At 33.2% G+C, this 23,921-nt stretch overlaps 1 protein-coding gene across 4 annotated transcripts; it reads left to right on the forward strand.

Annotated features, from left to right (window-relative positions):
- The first annotated feature begins 55 nt into the window (after positions 1–55).
- On the forward strand, positions 56–23,328 carry LOC148627249 (constitutive coactivator of PPAR-gamma-like protein 1). 4 transcript variants are annotated; one of them, XM_088570240.1, is made up of 17 exons: positions 56–923; positions 1,946–2,034; positions 2,716–2,810; positions 8,921–9,018; positions 9,469–9,536; positions 10,326–10,416; positions 12,057–12,181; positions 12,636–12,764; positions 13,954–14,110; positions 14,768–15,032; positions 15,324–15,432; positions 15,687–15,893; positions 16,111–16,405; positions 17,287–17,449; positions 17,694–17,838; positions 18,966–19,114; positions 19,563–23,328. In XM_088570240.1, the coding sequence occupies exons 1-17, from the start codon at positions 206–208 to the stop codon at positions 19,732–19,734; spliced, it is 3,075 nt and encodes a 1,024-aa protein (XP_088426366.1). In that variant the 5' UTR covers positions 56–205; the 3' UTR covers positions 19,735–23,328. The 4 variants fall into 4 exon arrangements, with proteins under 4 accessions (XP_088426366.1, XP_088426384.1, XP_088426375.1 ...); XM_088570258.1 differs by having other exon boundaries at positions 16,111–16,387; XM_088570249.1 differs by having other exon boundaries at positions 9,475–9,536.
- Positions 23,329–23,921: the final 593 nt, after the last annotated feature.

Consider the following 23,921-nt stretch of genomic DNA (forward strand, 5'->3'; position numbering starts at 1 on the left):
AGCTCGGGAAATTCATCCGGGACTTGCGTCATCAGCACGCATGTCAAAGGGTGTCAGAGCCGCTAGGAAGAAGCACATGGCCGCTGAATGAGGTCAAATTCCTTTCATTTTCTCCAATTTTAGAGCTCTGTTTTACGGAATTTTTTGTTTTGGCTTTAAAAAATCGATGAAATAGTCATTTTACTTTGGAAAGAACATTGCAATTATGGGAATTAAGTCTCTGCAAGATTACATTGAGTCGCATTGCTCCAGTGCCTGTGTGTCAGTTGATTTGCTGAAAATATCAAGGGGTTTCATACCAAAGAGGCGTGGCAGGTATCCAGGTACTTCTAGATTCTGTCTGGTGGTAGATGCAGAGAGTTGTTTGGATCGTCTTTATGGAGGTTACTTCTCTGACTGGGTATGTGGGGGCCAATGGAATAGAATGACATCTTACCTAAACAGTCTTATCCAAGCCTGTCAGGCTGCAAACATGGAGCTGGTAGTATTCTTTAATGGTGCACTTGAGAGTCAGAAGATGACAGAATGGTTTGCCAGTCAGAGCATGGAAAAGAAGAAGGTTCAGTCCATTTTGAGGCATGTCAACAACAAAGGCACTCCGCCTCCCAAAATATGGTGGATCCCACCAGTTTTTCTTCATGGTGCCTTGAGAATGGCACTGCGACAACTTGGTGTCACAGTTGCTTGTTCCATGGATGACCACGAACAAGAAGTCATTGGATACTGCAGAGAACATGGCCTTCAAGGAATTCTTGCACAAGATGCAGTTTACACTATTTTTGATCCTCCACGTTACTTTTCTTCTCACAATTTGAAACTTACATACAAGGGTTCGCTGGAGACTAAAGAATACATAATGGATGAAATTGCAAAGAATCTAAATCTGAATCCAAATAGATTCTGCATTTTTGCTGCTTTATTAGGTATGGCATTTGATCATTTGCATAGAACACCTTACCTTTAAAAAAATATATTTAGTTCCAGTACTAAAATTGAATAAACAATTGCATTGTAAAAAGAGACAATTCAAAGAGGTTAATAGAAAAAGGCAATTAAAGTGTGTTGCCTTGAATACATAAACAGGATGTGCTGTAAGTAAGATAGGACCTAAAATTGTGAATGAATATGAGGCTCAAGTAAGCCATTGTCCACATTGTAAATGTAAATCTACTTGATCATTTTGTAATAAAAGATTTTTTGTTTCACTTTATGTACCTCATAAACCATGGTACTCCAAATCACCAAAATTTCAAATTAAAGGTAGAAATTTAGAACATGTAGGTGTGGCTTACCCTTTATTAAAGGCTGTGAACAAAATTTTGAAAATTTTTATGTGCCTGCCATCAAGCTTTTTAATTCATTGTTTCAAACATGGACTAAACAAGGAAGAATTACTCTCAGTCTTCAGGTGACTTGCATGTCAGTGTAGGTTATCAACTTAATGGGATAACGAATAATAAACCTACATAAATGTACCACATGACGAGTAGTACCCCAATCTGGGGGTTACTGTGTAAGTACTTTTATTTGTGGGTACTAATTTTTGTAGTACGGAACGTCAGTTGGTAGATTCTTGAATTTGTTGATTTGACAACTTTATTATACAAATGAATGGGAAATTTCTTTTTGTTGGGAACAAATTTTGTGGTTTACCAGACTCACAAAAGACCTGAAATAGGTACATGTACTCATCAAATAGTAATACTTGCACAGTAATCCTAATTTGAGGTCTAACCGTCTTGTTTCAAACCTGTGAAGGATTTCTTGCAACCTCAAAAATTGATGGACGATTCATGTATTCAAATTTTTTTAATCCAACTTGAAATTAAATGAGGTGATGTCTAAATGTAAAACATGTGATATCATTTATTTGATCAGTGCATTCAATTGTATGTATATTTTGACTGTTTTAGACATTTGCTAAGGACCTTGTATCTTTTTTCAGGTAATCATATTCTCCAGGATGAAGACTTGTATGACTTTTACAGAAACTTGCTAAATACCATGCAGCAAGAAGGTGGACAGCCTGTGAAGGTAAGGCTTGAAATAATTCTTACTATTCTTAAACTTACTGCTATATCCTTCTACACCATTTATTCACAACTGGAAAATGCTCCAATATATTAACAAAGTAGACTGTGTTATAGAGTTTTGATAACCTGTTACAAACTTGAGAAAGGTGTTATTGTTTAATTTTTTGGGGGATGCTGCCTAACTGTTGTCCATGTTGTTTTATTGTAAAATGTCTGTTATATTATTTTAGACATTGATTTAAACTTACACTGAACAATAAGAAAATTCAAATATATCAAAATCCAAATACTTGTACATGGCCAACAGAAGTAAACAGGAAACTAAGATGATCGACGTATACAATGTAGCAAACACAATTAAATAGATTACATTACAGTGTTGCAGGATTTTTCAAAATTGTAGGTTTCCTTGGGGAAACTAATTTAGGATAAACTTTTCCACACTTGAAGTTTGCTTTTTAACTTCAAAAACCTGTTTTAAAGAGTCAAGCTTTCTACTAGCCCAAGGGAAAGTAGAGCATGATAAACAACTTTCCCACACCAAAATTACACTTGCCCTGGGTGATGGGAAAGTGGAATCCCACAACACTGAATTTTATATATAAGTGTGACAACAAAATTAAGAATATAAATAATGGTTTTAATTACCTCTTTTTACCATGTCCTTTTTCTTGTGGTTTAGTTTACACCAGAAAACTGTATTGAAGCAGCAGTGAAGTTTGTCAGAAATCTTCCTTCAGTTGACAACTTGGACAATGTAGGAGAACAGATATTTAGGTAAATACTCCATTCATGCTTAAAACTGCAGTTAAGTAGATAATACTAATTAGTAATTAGTAATTACTATTTAACAGAAAAAAAAACATTATATCTGCAGGACATGGTTCCCTCTTTCAACTGCTTGCTTGTTTTTCTATTTCAAAAGAACTGGTCTGTAGAATTGAGCCATACCATATATACATAGAGAGAGCATTTTTAAGTCTCTAATGATTCACAACTTCTTGTAGTTGTAAGTTTCATGTCGTACAATGTGAGAAACTAGTCTGCTACAATAATTAGGAGGACATCATTTTTATTTGAAGTTTACACACTAATTATACCACACACGATAGTGTTGTGGGGTTATGTTTTTGACAGATCAGTCAATAATTACTTTGTCATTGCCTGGTTACAGTTCTTATTTTTTGTTCATTTTCCTTAACCAGGATGAAATGTAAGACACCATTAAAGCTTGGATTAATTTCATAGAACTCCATGGAGAGGAACCACTTTTTTAGCTCACCTTGCCTAAAGGGCGGTGTGAGCTATTGTTATTATTTGGTGTCTGTCTTCATCGTTGTTAAAAAAATGTCTAAACTCTTCTATTCTGATACTAATGGACCAAACTTGGTTTGAATGTTCTTAAGAGTATTCTGCATAGAACTGATGTATGGATTTTTCATTCTGTGAAAAACATGGATGCCATTACTGAAAATAGAACATGGGTCAGACAGAAGGTTTTTTTTTGCATTTATTTCGAAAACCATTGGGTTCTTAAGATGGGGTATAAGTGTTTAGCTTGGGGAGACCTATCTGTGGTTAAATTTTCATGTAAAACTGTTGAGCCATGTTAAAGTTATTGCTCTTCTTGTCTTCTAGATAGTATCTTCACAGCAATCTGTTGATGGAAACTAGGATGAGTAGTATTCATATTAGTTACATGACCGAGAAAGAATTTCTTTAAGTGGACCATTTTTGGCTCACCTGCCCTAAAAGGCCATGTGAGCTTTTCTCATCACTTGGCGTCCATCGTCGTCATCTGTCATGGCTCTTTAATTTAAAGTGTCATCTTTTTACGTTTTAATCATTTTTTGCCTATTATTTAACAACGCGAAGGTAGATTGATGATTAATGTAAATTAATATGTGCAGTATTTCAATATCTATTTTTAGCTCACCTGGCCAAAGGCCATGTGAGCTATTGCTATCACTTGGCATCCGTCGTCGGCGTTAACAATTATACAAAACTTTTCTCTGAAACTACTGGACTGATTAGAAGCAAACTTGGTATAAATGTTCCTTGGGGTATTTTGCTTAGAACTGATGTGGGGATTTTTGATTCGTCAAATAAACATGCCCATCGTTACTAAAAATAGAACATAAGGGTCAGACAGCAGAGATCTATCTCTGGTCAAATTTTGGTTTTAATCTGTTAAGTCATATTGGAGTTATTGCCCATTTTTAATGTTATTTCTTTCAAAAATCTTCTCCTCTGATACTACTTAACCAATTGAAACGAAACTTGTCATGAGTGTTCCTTGGGTATCTTGCATAGAACTGGTGTGGGGATTTTTGATCTGTCAAAAAAACATAACCAGGGTTTTAGCTAGGATTTTGAGGGCTTTAGTCACTTTTGTGTAGAGCACGAACGACATATTATGGATAGCAGAATTTTGTAAATAGTCAGTAGTATCATAAACAAAAGACATAAACACTCTTTTAATATATTCATTTTAAGTTTACAAATACAATAAAAATTTCAATAAAATAAAGTAGTTACTATTAGAAAAATGGTAAAATAGGAATTTTTTTACATCATGACAAAGTGTTGATGCATTCAGTCTAAAAATAGCTACTATTTGACACAGCTACTATTATAATCTGATCTGACACTCAACTAATAAGAGAAAATCCTGTCCTTTGCCAAACACCACACCTCAAAAGCCCTCTTCAACCTAAGCGGTTGCTGCGTGATATCTTACTGCTGGGTGGTAATTTTTTAGTGACCTTTGTCCCCAGATCATGAGTAGAATTGAAGACGTTCGTAATCATTGTGATTTCGTTTCAAGAAGAAAAGAGAATCGTAAAATAAATATTTATCGTTGATTAATACTGCCTAACTGCATTAAAATTAATTGAAATCCATGAGATGACCAGTCACACATCAGAGATATTGTTTTTGTGTGCATTTAAATTTCTTAAAATAGATAGCTATATAGACGTTGCAAGGTTCGTGACGGGTTTTTTTTCATATGGGCGTAAAATCAGTCAGTATCCATTTAAGAGTGAAATTGTTTAACACGACTCATCCTTAAAATAAGAATATATATAAGTTACATTTTAAACATACTTAAAAGCAGAAATGTCTCGAGTCAACTCAAGGCTTTTTTCATTGGTCGAAAACAACCAGCTGAAGTTGAGTGAGAACCCTGGTATTATCTTTTGTGGTCCTAATGATCAAACGATTGATAATTTGTTGTTATTTTAAAGGATTATTATCAATGCACATATCAGGGATGCCAGGTTAACAACAATAAAATTTATTTCACACCTGGTTGACCAGGTAATTACCAAGCTTGGGGTCATAAAATTGTCAGAGCGTAAGGCCAGATGACGATTGACAATTTTTGACATTTTTATTTAAGGGGACGAAAATTTATCTGAAATACTTTTTGAATAGAATTTTTTTTTATACAATTTCCAAATTTTAAGTGACGAAAACGATATGAAATACTTTCGTAAATGGCGAAAATGATGAGCGCTAGCTAAATCACTGCATAACAGCCATTACTAGATATAGAACATAGCGGTCATGCAGTAGTTTTTCGCATATATCTCCAAAACCGTTAGGTTTAGCCAAATTCTTTCAATAGCTGAAATGATCTATTAGGACTACAAAAGTCTTCAGGGATGAAAGTTGACAGATGACTCCTTGTAAGAGTTATTGCCCTTGAAAGGGGAAAAATGACTTTTTTAAGTTTTCAGTCAATATCTTGAAAACTATGATAGATTAGAAGAAACTTTCAATTGTTGAAATTATCTTTATGATAAGTCCTACCAAAGACTTCTTGAGTCAAAATTGTTGGACATCTTCTTGTTAAATTTATTGCCTTCGAGAGGCAAAATTAACCAGGTGGACGATTCAGGCTCCTAGTAGCCTCTTGTTGGTGAAAGTTTCAGAAAAATCTTTTGTCTCTTATTGGAATTATGGCCCTAGAACAAGGGTCCGGAAACGGTCTAAAATGCCGGTTTTTGCAAATTTTGCAAATAATTGAATAATATTCCAATATTGCACATAAAAATTTGTCAACCCTTATAATTTACAGTCTGTTAAGTTTTATTAGTGTGTAAACATCCTGTCTACCTGTCTCCTAATTGTTTATTGGAAATTAATTGATAGGTGTGCCGCTAGTGCATCAATACTAACCGATGTGCAGCCACCTGTGACTGTGTCAGTGTGGGAAACCACCACTCGCCCGCTCACCTAATATGAGTAGATGTGTAATTTGGCGAGTTCTCACTAGCTTACACTCATCAATTTGTCAACTTGCATTTGATTGGCGAGTTCCAAGGAAGGTTAACCAGCCAACAGGGGTATTTAGTGAAACATCCTTTAACATCATACATTAAAGAGTAATCAAGGGAACTAAGGTTATAGTGGTAATCAAAAGAATGTAATCCAGGGACAAAGACCAGACATGGAAAACAGACATACACAACAAAGAACATAAAGTAATTAAAATCATACATACAAAGTAACAAAAGTAAAAGAGCAACTCGGACTCCACTAAATACTTGGAGCATGGACCAGGTGCACCGGTAGGGTTAGCGTCCTCTGCTTTTCTAGAAACACCTGCATTAAAAATATGTTCCCTATATTTTAAGAAGTTTAGCTTGAATATGTCAGTGAATTTTGCTTAAATTTATTGACTTGCAAAGCATTGTTTACGATCTGCCATTTTAATTTCCGGTAAATGGGATGTGCCAAAACCTACGTGACGGTCCCGATCTTGTATTAGTAGTCAAACGAAATTATCTTGGTAATTTATGAAATGTTACCTTGCAAATTAGTTGTTTATTGTCAAAATAAAAATGAACAAGAAGCAATTGATTAACATTTTCTTGTTTCATAATGATGAATCTGTTGAAATATAATTTTATTTTTAAAATATGTTTGTTTGTTGGGGTTTAATGTCCGAGCAGCAATATTTCAGCTATATTCAGACGATGAACATGAAATTGATGATAAAATGAAATGATGATGAAATGAAAAAGGGACGGGACACAAGGACGATGGGGGGTCAACAAATTTTGATTGCCACTCCTGGAAATAGGGAGAGGGTGGGTAGGGTCGGGCAATTTAGCCTCCTGTGGCGGACCCCTATGGTTCATACTCCGGGAGAATACCACAGTAGGGTTCTTTAACATGCGAGGAACGTGGCATCTTTCCCAACACGGTGTACCACTATGGTTTGCGGTCAGGTTTTCCGTATTATAGCCTGACAACCCCAGCATGTAACATGCCAGGGGTACCCCATTCCACCACCTGGGGCACACATCCCAGTTGCTCTGTGGGCAGAGTTCCCTAGCCCCGGCTAGGGTTCTGAGCACTATTTAGTCGCCTTTTACTACAAGCTTAGCGCTGCTGCAGGCCTATTCTTTTAACACCCGGACCTGCATGGGTATTTAAAATATGAGTTTAGAAATGGAGTACTTTAAGTACTTCATAAACTTCAATGGGATGGAATATTCAAAAATGGAAAAGTTTTTGATAAATTTAAAAGCAAATAAAAGATAGTTGAAGAAAGAAAAAGAAAGGCAGAAGATAGTCAAATCCAAGAGAAAACAGATGATAGTACAGACAAAAAAAAATTTGCTAGTTGAATTTCTATTTGGCTAGCAAGATCGATATTCCACTAGCCAGAATGGCGAGTTGGGGAAAAAATGGTTTCACTGCTGTGATTTACCTTTTACTGATTAGTTGTTTGCATAATTAAATTAATGGTACACTTGCAGTGCCATTGCATATACAAATTAATTGAAGTGACTCGGAGAATTTTCATACATGTACTTGATTTAATTATGAAAAAGATTGACAAATCCATCATTTTACCACCTGTCGTTCAGTGGTAACGAAAGCACATAGTGCTGAAACTACCGATCAGTCGTAGTTTGTAAATATTAATTTACGGATTGAATCTTTTTAACACAGAAGTCAACAACCCATACAAAATGTATTTGCGATTTTCTTTTATAAATTATCAACATTTTTTTCTTCAGTCGGAAGTTTGGGGGGCCGTTTGCCGATGTAATGAAAAATTTGAAGAGATACTATGTTTTGTTTACGTGTAAAAACATCCAGATGTGGTTGAAACCAAACTTGTTCACTCATTCAGATATTTTATGAAAGACAGAGTATGTGATAAAATAACACAAATTCCAGTATTTATCTATAGATATTTCATAACTACAAAAAAAGTTTGTTTTTTTAAGTTTATTCTCAATCTGTCTACTGAGCATGTAGGAGACTGACACAAACGTCTGCTGAAGTTTGATGAAATGACCGACATGTGCTGTCCAAATTTCCAGACCCTTGCCCTAGAAAGTGACCATTTTCCCTCTTTTTGCTTGTTGTTCACAAAACTATAGCAGATTGATAATTAATGTAAATTTTAAAAATCTATATGTAAAAGTATGTAAAGATTTTTGATTGGGGCAAATTTGGGAAAAATCTGTTTATTGCATTTTGTAATGATTTTTTGCACTTTTAGCATGCTATTCAGTTAACATAAGTAGAATCCTGATTAATGTTTAAATGTTCAGTATCATGACAAATATCATCTGTGCAAAATTGGTCAAATCATGTGTTTGACCGTATTACAGTTTTGCATGTATTCAACTTTTTAAAGCTATTGAACAAGGTGAGATACTCAAAGACTCTTGAGAGCTTCTTGTTTACAAATCTTTAAGATTTTGATGGGCCATTTTTAACTTTAATCATTTAAATTGCCTTGATGCAACCTTTATTTGTATTTTATTGCATTGTGACTTGTAGCAGTTATGTTTCCTTTCTAATGTTAGATATTAAGAACAATATGTAGTAAAGTGTAATACATTGATCTATTACAGAAAGAAGACTGAACTTATTGTAAAATTTAAGCAGTGTGTCCAGTACTATTTGAATGGGACACAGGATGGATTTTTGAAGTACAGGACACCTCAGAACAGTGTGTATTGTATTTATATTTAACCAATTGCAAGGTTCTTATGATAAGTCATATTTTAAGGAATGAAAGGATCTCACTTCAGTCTCAAATAAAGATTAGTATATCTGTGAAGTAATTTTTGAATTACAAGTCTTTCCTAAGTAGAAATGAGGGGGGGGGAGGAAAAACAATTTTTTTATGTTCTTCATGTAAAAATTCTTCAGTTAAATCTTTGCTCTTATTCCTAATATGTTATCTTTGAAAAAACAAAATGGTTTAGAAACTTATGAGTTCTAGTTAACATAAATTGAGACAAACAACAGTATCAAGGATACCCATTGATGTACTGGCTGTTATTGTCAATCAAATGTAGAATTGTGATAATTTGTCTGTTGAATTGGTTATGGTTACAAGTTTTCAAAAATAAATGAAAAAATGCACTTATAGCACTTGTTTATTGAAAATTTTTAGTTTCAGGTATACCTAGGCAAGGAGGTTACTCTGTTCCTCCTCCAATTCAGCAGAGACCACCTGGTCAGGTAGGAACTGTGAATAGAAAAATATATCAATAGGCCAGATTTATAGAATTTTTTGTTTTCAATGCATCCCAAGTCCAAAGGGGGTGGAGTATACTGTTTTGCATGTCCCCATACCTGCGACATCAAAGGTAAAAGCAGGTCTAGTAGCTAAGCTTAGCTCTGTCAGTTTGTTCATTTGCCAGTCCCTCACCCTTAGTAGGGGTACCTACTTTGTGTTTTCTGTAACTCAAAAAGTATCCAAGAATTTGCCCAGTTATTATATACTTAATGAAGATGTACACCTCCTGTTACAGAGAAATTTTATGAATTTTGTCCTTTATTTTGAACATATTAGTCTAAGCTCATTTTTTTGTCACTAGGTTGTGGATTGGACTTACTTTGTGTAATCTGCAACTCAAAATGTACTAAACAAAATTGGTCAAACTTGATTATATACATGAAGATGTGCATCTCCTATTATGGAGAAGTTTGATGTTTTTTCCTACACTTACAGCATGTTTAATTTTTCAGCATTAAATGCTATCATTAGGACATTACATAGGGAAATTTGTAACACTGTAGGTATTTGAACTTGTTTAGTGTTAATGTACATATTTAAGACCTTTTGCTGACTATATATACTTATAGATGAAACAACATGTCAATGTACATATTTTAATTCTTTCAAAACTGAAATGCTAATACAATTACATACTTACTAAATTTAGTTCAAATTGTTTTATGTAATAATGTAAGAAATTCAACCGTTCAAAATTTTATTTAAATGTACTCTCCTTCATGCATTTGCAGGAAAACCAAGGGTATGCTGGTGACCAAGGCCCAAATCCACAGATAGTTGTAGAACCACCAAACCAACAGACCTTTTCACAACAGCCACCAGGTGGAGTTGTGTTTACCAGAAAAAATACTCAACATAGCCCAGTGTTTTCACTAAGTTTTTGAATAGCTGGAAATTAAAAATGAATAGAAGGAAACCCAAATTACGGCGAGGGGTGGGGGGCCGTTCAAGGTCCGAAAACGAATTTCAGCTTTTTCTGTTCATTTTTTCTTACCTCTCATTAACTATGGTGCCTCTAATCCAGCTTGTATTTTTTCTTAAAATGATAAATATTGTAATATTTCTTGTGCTTTGTGCTTATTGTTGCATGGACCTATTTTCATTCTGAACTGTCATGTATCTTCTTCAAATCATTAAGATATATGTTACTATTGTAGTGTTCAAAGTGCAATTCCAGAAAACAAAATCACTCTTCCAAGATTAAATGAATAAGAGTGTACTTTGTTATTTAATGCATTACTTGAAAAAAATAATATTGAATTTTTATTTAATTTCTAAGGAGAATATAATTCTTAGTGCTTACAGGAGCATATTCTGGAATTACACTTTGTGTCTAATCTATGCACAAACGACGCAACAATTGACATTCGAACTCATCGGTTATTACCCTCCGTGCTGGACAAAATGACTAATTAAACACTGATCCGTATCTGTATTCAAATTCCGTTTTTACTAACATTGATCAAAAAAAAAATTGATCAGAAATTTCATAGCCAGAAAAAACTCAGTAATAGGTAGCTGATTCCACCGGCTGCCAGCTACTGTTGAAAACACTGATAGGTAAATTCTACCATTGCTTATCCTCTTACTTATACAGGCTGTATTGAAACAGTACCTTGATCCTGTTATTATCCTGCAATTGAAAAACATTTTTTTTCTTTTAAATGCATGCATCTTCTCTTTTGTGCTCCAACTAGTTTTGATTAGGTTTAATGGTTTATTTCCTTTGCAAATATATATTTTTCATTGTGCATGTGGTATTTTCTTACTAGTTGTTAATGAATTTCCAAAAGATTTGAAGCAAAATTAAGTTCATTAGTTATCTACAGCACTCTTTGTTGATTTCATGTTTAAATGGTGTTTTCTATTTGTAAACTGAATTCTTTGAATTCCCTGCTACATGGTAATCTCAAGTAGTTATTGAGAAAATACAAAAAAAATAAACACTACAGGCAAGATATAGCACAACTATAATGAACACCTTGTAGTTCAAGACAGTAATTTCGGGATAAATACATATACTTCATGTATATATTAAAAAAAAAACTTGATACACGTAAGTGTTATTCATGAATTTAAATGAAGTGCGTATTTAGAAAATAAACAGGAATAGAGATTTCCAATGGGTTATGGATATGTGGTAATTAATTTAAATTTAACTTGGGTCTATGCAATTTTCGTGTACAAAATGTTTTGCCATTGTCTGCTGTCATTTTTTTGTGGTTAGAAAATAGATGTTTGTATGACATCATTATTTTAATATACCTTTAGCGAGGATTTAATTTTTCGGATTCCATAAAAAATGTCAAAGATTTCATGAAAGTAATACCTTTTGTTCAGAATTTTACTTCATGGTTCCACCAGTTTATGGAAACCACAAAAATGTAAATCCCATTAGTATTTTTTCTCCTGCAGGATTGCAATGGTAATATATTTGAATATCTCATACCTATTCATTGTAGTTATGCCAGTTAAACCAGAAATGTTAGCTGCTGTTTCATCTTCATCCAGTAGCAGTAGTGGATCTAGTCCCAACAGAAATAGCCCTGAAGTTGGATGGCCACAGACTATGAAACTTCAACAAGGGGTGAGATTGAGCTGAACATGGCTGAATTTAACATTTTACAGGAAATAAGCTTGACATGGCCCAGAAACATAGTGTTACAGCAACGTTTCATTAGAATTAACCAATATACAGTACATGAAAACAAATCTGTCTGCTAATTGGGTGCCTGTACTAGAATTAAAAGCTTATTTCCTTGTTTTTTAATGCCTGTCATCTTATCTATGTTTTAAAATTCTTCGAGCAAGGGACTTCTTACTGTTGATGGAGTTAAACATCACATATGATTTGCTATAATCTGGTACATTTTTTGATCACTGTTAAATGTGTAGTTCCTTACTGATCTGCATAAAAATTTAGAAGTACCAGAACTAAGTGTTAGTGATGAGTTAAAATTTGCCTAGATGTAAAATATTATACTGTAGTAATCACATGATTTTTTATATTGGTGAATTTTCAGTTGGACTTTATTTGTTAGGTACACAAACCCCAAGGACAGCAGACTGATTCCAGAATTCCACAAGTTCTTCCTGAGATTATGAGGGTAGCTAGTGAAAGACACCAGAAAGGACTAATGTGTCCATGGATTTATCAACTCCTTTCTCAGGTAATAGTCGTTTTTCCATATTTACAGAATGCAAGCAATTTTAGCAAGTTTTTTTCAAAGAGGCATAACTCACCAACACACAAAAACCTGGTTGGCCATCTCTTTGGGGAAAGGAAAACAGTATGAAAACTATTAACACTTTGGTACGTGCTAAAAAATTTTAGAGTATCCAAGTACTTATAACAGCTATAATAAGTCAAATATTTGAATTTGGAGTATATTGCTGTCCATTGCTCCAATTGGACAGTAAACCAGTCTGTACAGTTTGGGGAGTTATTTCCCTTCACCCAAAATTTGAAAAACGAAGTCAAAGTCGAGAATATGACAAAAGACTATTTAAAACCACTCAAGGGATTTTTATGAAATCTAACAAGAATATTGAGTGTTCATGAAAGGAATATTATTTCTGTTCAGGATTCCAAAGGGAGATAATACAACTTATTATTCAACCGCAATGGAAGTGGGAGGTTTAGTGCTCTATAAAACCTGGTTCAACCCATCCTTTCATTTTTTAATTACCTTTGCCATTGCAGGTGTCTTTGTCTTTCCAGTTTATACCATGATATTGCCATTTGTTGTGAATTCAAAATTATTTATTGATATAAAATCCAAATAATAGGATTACAACCAGTTACAGGACAAGTACAAAGAACATAATTCAATGTTAATGAAAATAAATCGAAAAAAAATATTAATATTAAATGTTATATGGACTGTGCAGATTTTATTCATTTGGTAATTTTGTTATTACCTTTCACTTCAGTGTTTTTTCATGTTTAAACTTTTTTAGTGCAATACGTCATTAACTACGAAAGGGATTTTGATGAAATTTTGTAGGGAAGTGTGGACATTTGTGAAAGAATGTAATTACTGTCATGAAATCAAGAGAGAAAATTTAAATTGAAGGTTTTACATGATTAAACTTCTTTAGTTTATGCTGAACGGATTTGATGATATTTAGTAGGAAAGTGTAGACATGTATGAAAAAATATAATTACTGTCAAAACTCCAAGGGAAAAAAATAAACTTCAAGGTTTTACATGATTAAACTTTCATTAGTACATGCTCAAGGGATTTTGATGAAATTTTGTATAAAGGTTGGGTATCATGCGGTGTGCATGAAAGTATTGTTACTGTTGGAGGACTTGAAAGGTGCGATTTTGTCATTCTTAGTAACTTTGTTCAATAGGGTGAGATAAAGATAGCAGTTTCCTTGGAGGATGACATTAGCAGAGAATTACCAACTGGAGTGGAGCTGTACAGACCTATTAGACAAACAGTATATTCTGTTCTTTTCAACCTCAATAAACAGAAAATCATATATGATAACCAGAACAAAGACCAGGGTAACTTGATTTTATATTCTCAAGTTAGAAAAAGTACAGAAAACTAAAAGTTCTTAAAAAGAATTGTATTTATAGCAATTTGAACAGAACTTATACAGCTGTCAATACAAATCTAGATATGCTACTTAGTGATTAAATATGTCTTAAGATAGAATTCTGTACTACTTTCAACCTCAATTATGATTACCTAAGTCTCTTTCAAAATTTATCAATCTACGAGTGTTTTTAATTGTTTTTTTTTTTTTAATTAAAAAAAAACAATTTTAGAGGTTCTCCTTGTTTGCTGAATAAGTGATTAGAAATCTTTTTAGCTTTTGGATTTTGGATAGTCTTATTTCAAATTTTAAATTCTTATACATTTGTACCACTTTTAATATGTCTAACTTTCAATCACAATCTATATTCCGAGCTGTATGATATTGGATTTAACAGTGTCTGTTTGCTGTAATAGTTCTTATTTTGACCTCAGGGGTGGATCAAGCTGTTCTACAAAAAACATTTTGCTACTTGAATGTGAATGAAAGTTACCACCATCTCTATTAAAATAAAAAGATTGTTAAAAAAATATAAAGCATCCAAACCTGATTTATGGCATACACCTTTAGAATTTGATCTTTAAGTAGGTAGTTGTATTTTTGTTACGACCTATTCCGTTAGGAGGTGCCCTTGATAAGAAGTTTGAAGTTCCAGTCAAAGAATGGACTATCAGACGAGGAACAACGAAGATTCAGTGTGAAACAGTTGCTGCCATACCAGTTGACTGGAAAACTCCCAGTATTGAAAGAATGTGGTTAGGAACTAATGTTGATGACAAAACTAGAAGATTAAGAGCATTCCTCACATGTATGGAGAGTGATACTCCTTTGATGTTAAACACACAATATGTACCACAGCAACTGTTGTTACTTTGTTGTGTATTGAGGTAAGTTACTTAACTGATCATAACATACTGTTTGATGCTTTCTGCCTTCTGATAAGTTGAACATTACATGTAAAGTATGAAGTATAAAGGAGGGATATTCAATGTAACCTTAAATAACTTGAGATGAATGTAAATGCACCATACATGGATTTGTGCAATTATCCGCAGTGGCAAGAGCTTTTGTTTTTAATTCATACAGTCTTTATGACTGAATAAGTGTGGTCTTAAAATGAGTTTCAAGTTAAATTAATTCAAACAGTTTTCGTACATTCATTTGTGTAAATTATTCAGGTATATCTTGACAAGAGGAAGAATTCTTCAGAGACAAGAATTGGATGCCTTCCTTGCCATGAGTGTGTCACCCCTTTTACATGATGTACAGACTATGCAAGATTTGAAGGTATATCATACATTTAAATAATAAAAGCAAGGATTGGGAAGGCAAGGTGCATTGTTCATTTCTCTGATTAAAAATACCTTAAAAAATCTGAATTTTAAATAATTTGAAAGAAAAAGAATAATTACCTTTCTTTCTGTATGAATTTGTAATCCTTTTCAAAGACTCTTGTGACTGTGGAACATCTCAATTTTAACTTCTGTTAGTCAAAAACCAACTTGTTCATTCTATACGTATATACTTTTTTTCTATTTCAGCTACCTAATGTGTTGCCTAGAGGAATTCACTTGGCCTCCCTGTTCATGTCTGGTGTTGAGACTGCCGTTTTTGCCAATGATGTTTGTGGAGCTCCGATTCCGTGGAATATGTGTCCCCCATGGCACTACTTTGATGGCAAACTCTTCCACTACAAACTACTCAAAGCTAACAACAATACTCCCTTAATTGATATGTGTGATGGTCAGGTAATACAAAAGCAAATATCATACTTAAATGAATTAATTAAAATGATGATAATGCAAAGACCTGTTTTACGGTTAAAATATAGCAACCCTCAATTTTATTACCTTTTGTACAAATCTTAATAAACATGTACAAAATTTTTCAACACACTAAAAATTGTATTGATAAATAAGTAAGGTTTATGGAAAATGTGTAGTGTATGACCTCAAATTTTACTAGGTTGACCAGGTGCTTCGAGTTGAAAGGATGAGACAGGCCATTATGGAAGGTCTTAAAGTGGAATTTGCCCGTCCCCTTCTTCCTTCAGCTGCCATGTCCATGTATACCAACTACCCATTCAATCAATTTGCCAATCCAATGGGCATGAACATCAGGCCTGCAGGGATGCAGAGAGGCATGCCACCAGACATGCAAAGGGGTCCTGGCATGCGTCCTGGTGTTCCAGCTGGTATGGGACAGCAGCCGAAGTCACCTGGAAGAGGAAGGGGAATTCTGGGTAAATATCAGACCAAAGGTGCAGTATCAACCCTCTTTCATTTAGTTAGCTTGCTTTCATCTTGTTTTACTTGGTTACTTCTTTTCTTTTCTTGTTGATTATTGACTCTTTCACCAACAGATTATTATATTGAAGATTAAAGAAAACCTATTTTTTACCGACAATACGTGACAATCTTCATTTAATACATAAAAATAAGACAAATGTAATAGATGTACTTTATAGGTCTGTATTTTGATGGAAAATCAACATGGCACAAACAAACAAAAAAAACATTTTAGGGATTTGAACAATTAGTTAAGTACAATGTTTGCTTTTATGGAGGACACTTCTTGTTTAAATAAACTGTTGGTAGAAGAGTTAAGTCTGTTTGTTCTGTCCTTTAATATGCCAATTGTTTGTTTATTACTTGTCTCTTGTCTGAAAAACATTTTCTCAAGCAGTTCTGGTATTATATTACAATATTAATATATTTTCCAATCAGTCTGAGATTAAAATACATTTTTTACTTTCATACTGTGATTTGGTTGACATCAGTGTGAAAGGCTTTGATGAAGGGAGAATTTGTGTGTTTTTTCAACTTCACTATTTGTCATATTAGGTTTAGCTTATTGCTGCACATACTCACAAAAAGGTTATCAATTCACATTAAAATTGCATTGTAATTTTAGCATAATAACCATTAAAATATTTTTATGAAAACTATTAGCTAAATAATAGAATTGATAAAAAAAATCTTATTATTAAGGTCTTACCAGTTTGTGCTTAAATTTGATGTTACATCATAAATGAGTTTTTAACAGTGTGGTAAATGACATATTTTTAATCATACTAAGCATTGTGCAATTTTACATTAAGTATGAAAGAGATATCAGTTTAATGATGTTGCCAAATTTTAGGCCAGTCCCCAATAGATGCACGTGGAGGTCAGCTAGAAATAGCTGGTGTTGTAGTAGGAAGCTGGGGAGCCAACATCCCTGGGGGCAGAGGAGGTAGTAATATGGGAGGCATGTCTCCAAGGGTTATGTCTGTTGGTGGAGCTAGGAGAGGATATCCAAACAGGTTGGTTCATTGATCTTCCACTGCAGTATTCTAAATTATTGTTTTGCAAGAAAATATCTACATTTGTTAAAGGTTCGTTTTTTTTTCCTCCATAAGAGTTGGTTCAAGAAAGACTTGTGCTCTTCATTGGATGGGAAGAAAATAAAACATTGTAGTTCTATGCATATCTTGATAAGCTCCTATGCTTAGACACTTTATGTTAACATTTCATTTTTTTGTAACTCTATGTTTATATTTGTTACAGAGGAGGTGGTATGATGGGTAGACCGCCACCCCTTATGGGTCGTGGTATGATGTACAGAGGTGATCCTGGGTATGGTAGAGGTGGTATGAGGCCAAGGATGGGATATCCTCCAGGTTATGGCAGAGGTGGAATGAGGTATCAAGGTGTAAGTACTATGTGAATTACCAACAGTGCAGCCTTGGACTTATAAAAGTAATAGAAATAACAGTTTTCTGCATTTTTTTTCTCAATGCTTGCAGATATTGAGCTATATATTGGTCAGTGAGTCAACCACCATTAGTAACACAAATAACAGAACTTTGGACTTTTCACATACGTTAATGTAATTGATTACACATAGGGCCTTTTGTGACCTTAATTATCCCCCCTGTTTACCGGAGAGAGAGGTATTGCTTAATTCCTATTAGACTGACTTTCAAAAGGTTGGTGAGGTCATAGTATCTCAAATGACTTTTCAGACTTAAATGAAACTTCCAGTATAATTTGTAACTGTGTAAAATACACTTTTTTAATTCATTTGATTTCCCTTTCCAAATTTGAGTAATGTCTGATTAGTTTCAATCCTAAGATTTTCCTTGGAGGGAAAATATTTATCCTTCAAATTTGTATGGGAGTTAGATCCCTTTGAATGCGCTCAATTTTTATGCCCCTGCAACGATAAGTTGGGGGCATATTGTTTTACCCCTGTCCGTCCCATAAGTTTTCCGCACTTTTATTGAAAATCCTTAAAGATATTGAACTGATTTTTTGTATGTGAGTCTTTCATGATTAGTTACAGATTGAGTATAAGTTTCATTCTTCTACGTTGAGTTTTACTAAAATAAAGGGCCCTGCACTTTAAAAATTGTATTGAAATAATAGCTTTTCGCTTTTTTTTTGTAAACGCTTGAAGATATTTGACTGGTTTTTGGTATGTGTGTCTGTCATGATTTAGTTCAGCTATGCTGAGATTTACTCAAAACGACATGCAGGGGCATCATTTGTGTCTCACAGACACAATAACACATCTGACAAAGTGCTTTTTACAATTATGAGTTATGATATAGCTGTATAAAGGTTAAATGCTGGGGCATCACTTTATCTAGTTTTTTTTTTTTTTTTTGTTTTTTTTTTTTAAATACTTGTTATTTTGGAGTCAAATTTGTGAAGGGGTTGGGTTTGTCAGCATGCTCACTGGGGTTCTTTAATTGGAAAAAATATATCAACCAAGTACTGAAAAAATAGCAGCCTACAGGAAGTAAGTAATAATGTTTACTTGATTGAATATTTCAGATGATGTCACCAGAAAGAGGTTATTACAGAGGTAGAGGAGGTGTAAGAGGAGTAAGGAAGCCTCAAATCAAGGTCAGACCAAGGCCTAACAACAAGAAACCCAGACCTGCTGGAGGTAGAGGAAGAGGTGTAACTGTTGAAACTGATGGGTAATTATATAGATAAACATTAAAACATTGTGTAAATGTAGAAATAGCATTATCTATCTACACTTCAATATGCAAGATGCAATGTCTTGTTTGGTCTATAAAGAACAAAGACAAGTCTTTGATTACATCTAGTTTGCTATATTGTCTTATTGCTGTCTCCACTTGCATCACTAATGAATTGAATGTTGTGATAGTTTGCTGAAGATGTACACAATATTTTATTTAGTAAAAAACTGTATTTATAGAAAATGTCTGTGATATTGTTACTTGGGAGTGCAAAGTTTGGCCAGAATTATCTAATCTAGAATAGCATTTACTTTCTCTATCTTAGGACTTGAATCATTGATATAACTCATGCCCAGAAAAAGGAAATTCCCTCTTGCTGACTGAAAGAAATTCTTTGTGTGAAACATATTAGTACTTGTAATTTTTTCCTGTTTGATTCTAGGGATGAAGAAGAGGCTGATATTAAAATAGCTGTTAATGGTGATAAAATAAATGGAATGTTTGAAGATGCTGATGAAGTATCTACCCCCACTGCCAAAGGATTGCCAGATGTCATCCAAAGCCCTGACAGTGGCATTCATGGTGACAAGTCAACGACTGATATCACTGCCTAAATCATCAAGACATTTGTACATAAGAAATTAAGTGTTACTGATGGCATCACAAATACTTCTAGTGGCCAGTGTTGAACTATTAATGTTACTGTTGCCATGTGTTATTGTTATACAACATATGCACGATTCTAAATGAATATTTATGAGGCATGTTAACTGCAAAATAATGCCATAAATCCATAGGAGATCAACTTTATCAAGGATATATAGGAAAAGTTGACAATTTCCTTTTTTACTTCAGATCATGTATATGTTTAAGGTGCTCATTCAATAACCATTGTTGCACTGACATTATACATTTACTTTGAACAATATCCTCAATAAGATTGCAAAACTGTATTTTTATTGATGTATTTTATAAATGGCAGTTATTGGTAGCACTTATTTTCTTGAAAGATATTGTTATTTCAGTTAGACTGCACTTGTATCAACAATTATTTCTTTTCTATTATTTTCTTGTTTTTGTTAAATTTTTTCATATATTTACATTTTTATAGTGATAGTGCTGTCTAATTGAACTGAGTGTTCTAGCAGAATGTTTTTTCTGGTAAATTTTAGAAATTCATCAGTATGAGCATTCTAGTGCATGTTGAAAAGAACACTACTATGCTGCTAAAAGAGTCTTTCAAACATTTTGCCTTTTTATTTGGAAAAAAAAGTTAGCAGTTTGTAGTCTCCTTTTCAACATGTCACAGAGTTTGAATGATGTTAGAAACTGTCAAACTTTCTAATATTATTCAAAACTCTTCTTTTTTGTTATGGCATCCCTACTTTTGTAGGTTTGTCTTGTTGCATTTATATTTTTTCATGGTTGTCTTTTGACAACTGAGTCCACTGGACTAAAATGCCACAGGAAACAAACGCAGTCATGTTATTGATTGTTATACAGCATTGGTATGCATGTGATGAATGTTAATGTCAGCCAAAGATTATGAAGTGCTTTTTGACTGCATTTTACAAAGAAGATATTTTTGTAATTTCGTATATTTTTGTATTAAATTGAGTCTGGTTGCTTAGGAATGGACAAAACATAAGTTTGATGGAACTTGTAGAGGGAAATCTAATTTCAATTTTTATCCTATTAGAAATGACACCTTTCCATCAGTATTAGTATATTTTTGAGACCAAAAGAAAAGTGTGTACAGATGTCAACATCTCTTAAAATTGTCTTGTTTCTGTACACCTTATCTTCTCTGTATACACATATCTTTCATGCTCTTTTGTCAGTAAAAAGAAAGAAATAAAATTGTGAAGATTATTAATTTCTTAACACTAAAATATCTTCCTTGGGTGAGATAAGGGAAAGCATCACAATGGTCATATGTATCTATTGAATAGGGTTAGAAAACTATTGAGCTGAAATGAGAATTTAAATTGAAAGTAATTCTTGGCTTTGAAAAAGAGAGAAAATTTAGCTAATGTAATCAATTCTGTTATTCTGATATCGGTATGAAAATAGTAATGGTTTAAAAATGTAGGCAACATGTTGAAGATGATGTCAACAATATGATAGCATTTAAAACTTATTCCAGTGTAAATTGGATACATGTATCTTTAATGGGTTGAGTTTGTTCCTTATGGCTGTTTTACATTTACTAAGATATAAAGGTAGAAAATCTACTGGTTAAGATAATTGAACTTGTAGTTCTTAAGATAGTTAGTGAAAATAAAGGGAAGGATTAATTTAAATACTATCTATTTAAAGAAGATAGTTAAGAAATGTTTCGTTCAGAGGGAAGGCTTGCTCTTGTTTGAATTGTTGAGACAACACAAGAGCAAAATGCTCTGATAACCTGACAAGTGGTAAATAAAAGACAATCCAGGCTTGGATTGGTGTCGAGACTCGTAAGAGGGTTGGCCATGCCCTAGTCTTGAAATATGTATATTTTTTCGGGATATAATTATCCTGTTTTATTCTTTTGTATTTTGTAATGATATGAAGTTAAAACATATTCAAACATTGTATAAATAATGATTAAAATTTATATAAATAATGATTTTAGCATTACTTTTGAGAAATGCTATTGTGCATGAAATTTGGAGAAAATGTTAAATGGAAGCTAGGAATTTTGATTGACACTTGTCATTTTTACAATTAATGTATTAGGAAAATTTAAGGGAAATGGGGCATTTATCTGAAAATAGTCATCTTAATTCCTAGCTCTTGTAAAAAAAATTATTTCTTTTTTCACATGTTTGAAATAATGCAATTTATTGGTTATAGTTTTTAAGCTTGCTTTAACATAGACAATTTATACACATAATAGCAAAACCGAAAAAAAAAAGATTGACACAAAGGGAATGTTTTATTAAAAAAGGGTATTTCTTATTACTACTGATGTTTTCTAGGTAAGGTAATGAAACCAATGTGGTTTTGTAATTCTAGTGTATAAAATGTTCTATTTTCTATTTAAAAGAATAGGCATATCCATTATATCATTAAGGTACTCCTCAAGTTCATTGTTGGTATTAAATAAGAATGGTTCTGCACCATTTTGTCATTTCACTAGAATTTGATATAAATAATGTAATAATTAGATTGTATTAAATATTGTCAAAACATTATGTATTTGTCCAGAAGTAAGGGTTATTCTTATTCTGGTAATTCAGTAACTACTCAAGGCCACAAATGAAAAGAAAAAGACCAAGAAAGGGAAAAGGAGAAAGAAATTTCATGAAACCTTTTCTAGTGTGTAAGCTGTTTCTTTGGGCATCAAGTTAAACTAATGGATGATGAATTTCAATTGAGGGGAAAAGGTTTGAACATTGAAAAATTGATTTGTTAAACTTTATAAATCCATTAGAAAGTTATTTTAAACATTTTACTCTGCAAGGCTTTTCGAGACTGAAACTGAATTAACAGCTATTTGTTGAGAAGGTAGCTTTCAATGCCATTTCTATTTTTCTTCATACATAATATTTAGGTATTAGAACAAGTTCAAGGTGTAAATGCATGCAAGAAAGTTTCAAGATCAGATAATTATAGGAAAGGTTGAAAAGAGTTTCAATGAACTGACTTGAAGCTATTTTCTAATTTAAGTGTATATACATTGAATTGGACAACATTTTTATTGGTGAAATTTCTATGTACTCTATTATATGACTTTTCTGATATTCTTTTGACTAATATGTATTCTTTCAAATATTGTACCCATGGAAAGCTTACAGTGTTTAGAATCTAGTTATCTGTTAATGTATAAATAGAGTTGGTGGCTTGTAGTATGAAACATTGCAAAATATTCAGTAAGAAAATTTTTAAAGTTTATTGTTATTTAAAGCATTCACTGAATTTTAAGTGATTTATTAAGGCACTTTTTCACAAGAAAACACTGAATATTTTGTAAGAACTAATGTCATGTTCTGTGATTTCTGTTTTATTGGAATGATTATTATAATATAAGGTGGGAATTAACTAGGAATGTAATAGTCTTGAAAACAATTGGTAGGGAAACAAATTTTTCCTCTTTGATAAAAAAAAAAAATACTCCCTATCCCACAGACACATTGGAATACATGATAGGAAGACGGATGGTAAAGGTTTTGATGTTAAAGCATGGACTGCGAGTTTTTTGAATAAATGTTGTTTTTGTGGAATGACTTCTATATTTCAATTTATTGCCTTGGTCATATTTCTACTTAGATGAAAGTTGTGTGCGGAGACAGGTACAGGTGTTCAGTTACTTTGAACCACTTATTTTCCCCAGCCACGAAGTGGTGGAAAGACATGCGTTAGTAATGGTAGGTGTCTTTTGGTCTGTAAAGTTTAGTGGATGCAACTCCTCTGAAAGCACTTGACAGATTCTTTGATATTGGGTGTGGTATCATGTTGTGAAGTGTAAAAGTGTATACTGTAAACTTATTAATTTTCATGGCAGCTAATTTTCGCAGTTTTCAGGGTTGAAGAAAATGAAGTTTTTCAATAGTCTCGGCAGTGTGCGATTCTTCTTTTGATCAGTTATTTTACCATTAACAATTCAATAAATGTCTATACGACATTAACAAATTGACAAGTCCTCATATTTTGTTTCCTACAGCTATTTTAATCTAACTGTGTATGTATTCTTATCCAAAACTGAAAAGAAATCACTTAATTGCCCAAGCTGTAGCTAATTGTAGGGATAACTTTTGACCCTTTAATTGTATGTTTACGGATGAACTTTTTATTGACAGTCTCTGGCGTGTGTATT

This window comes from Perna viridis, chromosome 1 (genome assembly GCF_037379345.1).
Source record: "Perna viridis isolate PV_CMFRI_1.1 ecotype Kerala chromosome 1, ASM3737934v1, whole genome shotgun sequence".
Classification (NCBI taxonomy): Eukaryota; Metazoa; Mollusca; class Bivalvia; order Mytilida; family Mytilidae; genus Perna; species Perna viridis.

Excerpts from the sequence above, each read along its gene's own strand:
- LOC148627249 (XM_088570240.1), top strand. The coding sequence starts at position 206 with ATGGGAATTAAGTCTCTGCAAGATTACATTGAGTCGCATTGCTCCAGT. Across the intron at positions 9,537-10,325 it reads AGCAGAGACCACCTGGTCAG|GAAAACCAAGGGTATGCTGG; the intron begins GTAGGAACTGTG and ends ATGCATTTGCAG. Across the intron at positions 15,433-15,686 it reads AGACTATGCAAGATTTGAAG|CTACCTAATGTGTTGCCTAG; the intron begins GTATATCATACA and ends TTTCTATTTCAG.